General features: G+C 72.6%; 1 protein-coding gene across 1 annotated transcript in view; it reads right to left on the reverse strand.

Annotated features, from left to right (window-relative positions):
* Positions 1–42: 42 nt before the first annotated feature.
* The window catches only part of LOC104538694 (Ig-like V-type domain-containing protein FAM187A), a 1922-nt gene continuing 1763 nt past the window's right edge, over positions 43–201 (reverse strand). Inside the window, exon 3 of the mRNA XM_010181983.1 lies at positions 43–190. Coding sequence (XP_010180285.1) covers positions 43–190 — 148 coding nt within the window. The remainder of the gene's footprint in view (positions 191–201) is intronic.

The following is a 201-nucleotide window of genomic DNA, read 5'->3' on the forward strand; positions in this document are numbered from 1 at the left end:
GGGAAGCGGCGGGGAGGCGCAGGAGCGGCCGTGGGGGAGATGCTACTTCCGGCCAGGGCACCCGCAGAGCCGCCGGCAGCAGAGGCCCGCGTGGACAAGGACGAAGACGCCGCTGATGACGGCGTAGCTCATCCCGATCACCTTGGCGGCGTGGATGGTCTCGGGGTCGCCCAGCGTCCGCCGGCGCTGGCTGGGGTAGAG

Source organism: Mesitornis unicolor, unplaced genomic scaffold (assembly GCF_000695765.1).
Source record: "Mesitornis unicolor isolate BGI_N332 unplaced genomic scaffold, ASM69576v1 scaffold30573, whole genome shotgun sequence".
In the NCBI taxonomy this organism is placed as follows: Eukaryota; Metazoa; Chordata; class Aves; order Mesitornithiformes; family Mesitornithidae; genus Mesitornis; species Mesitornis unicolor.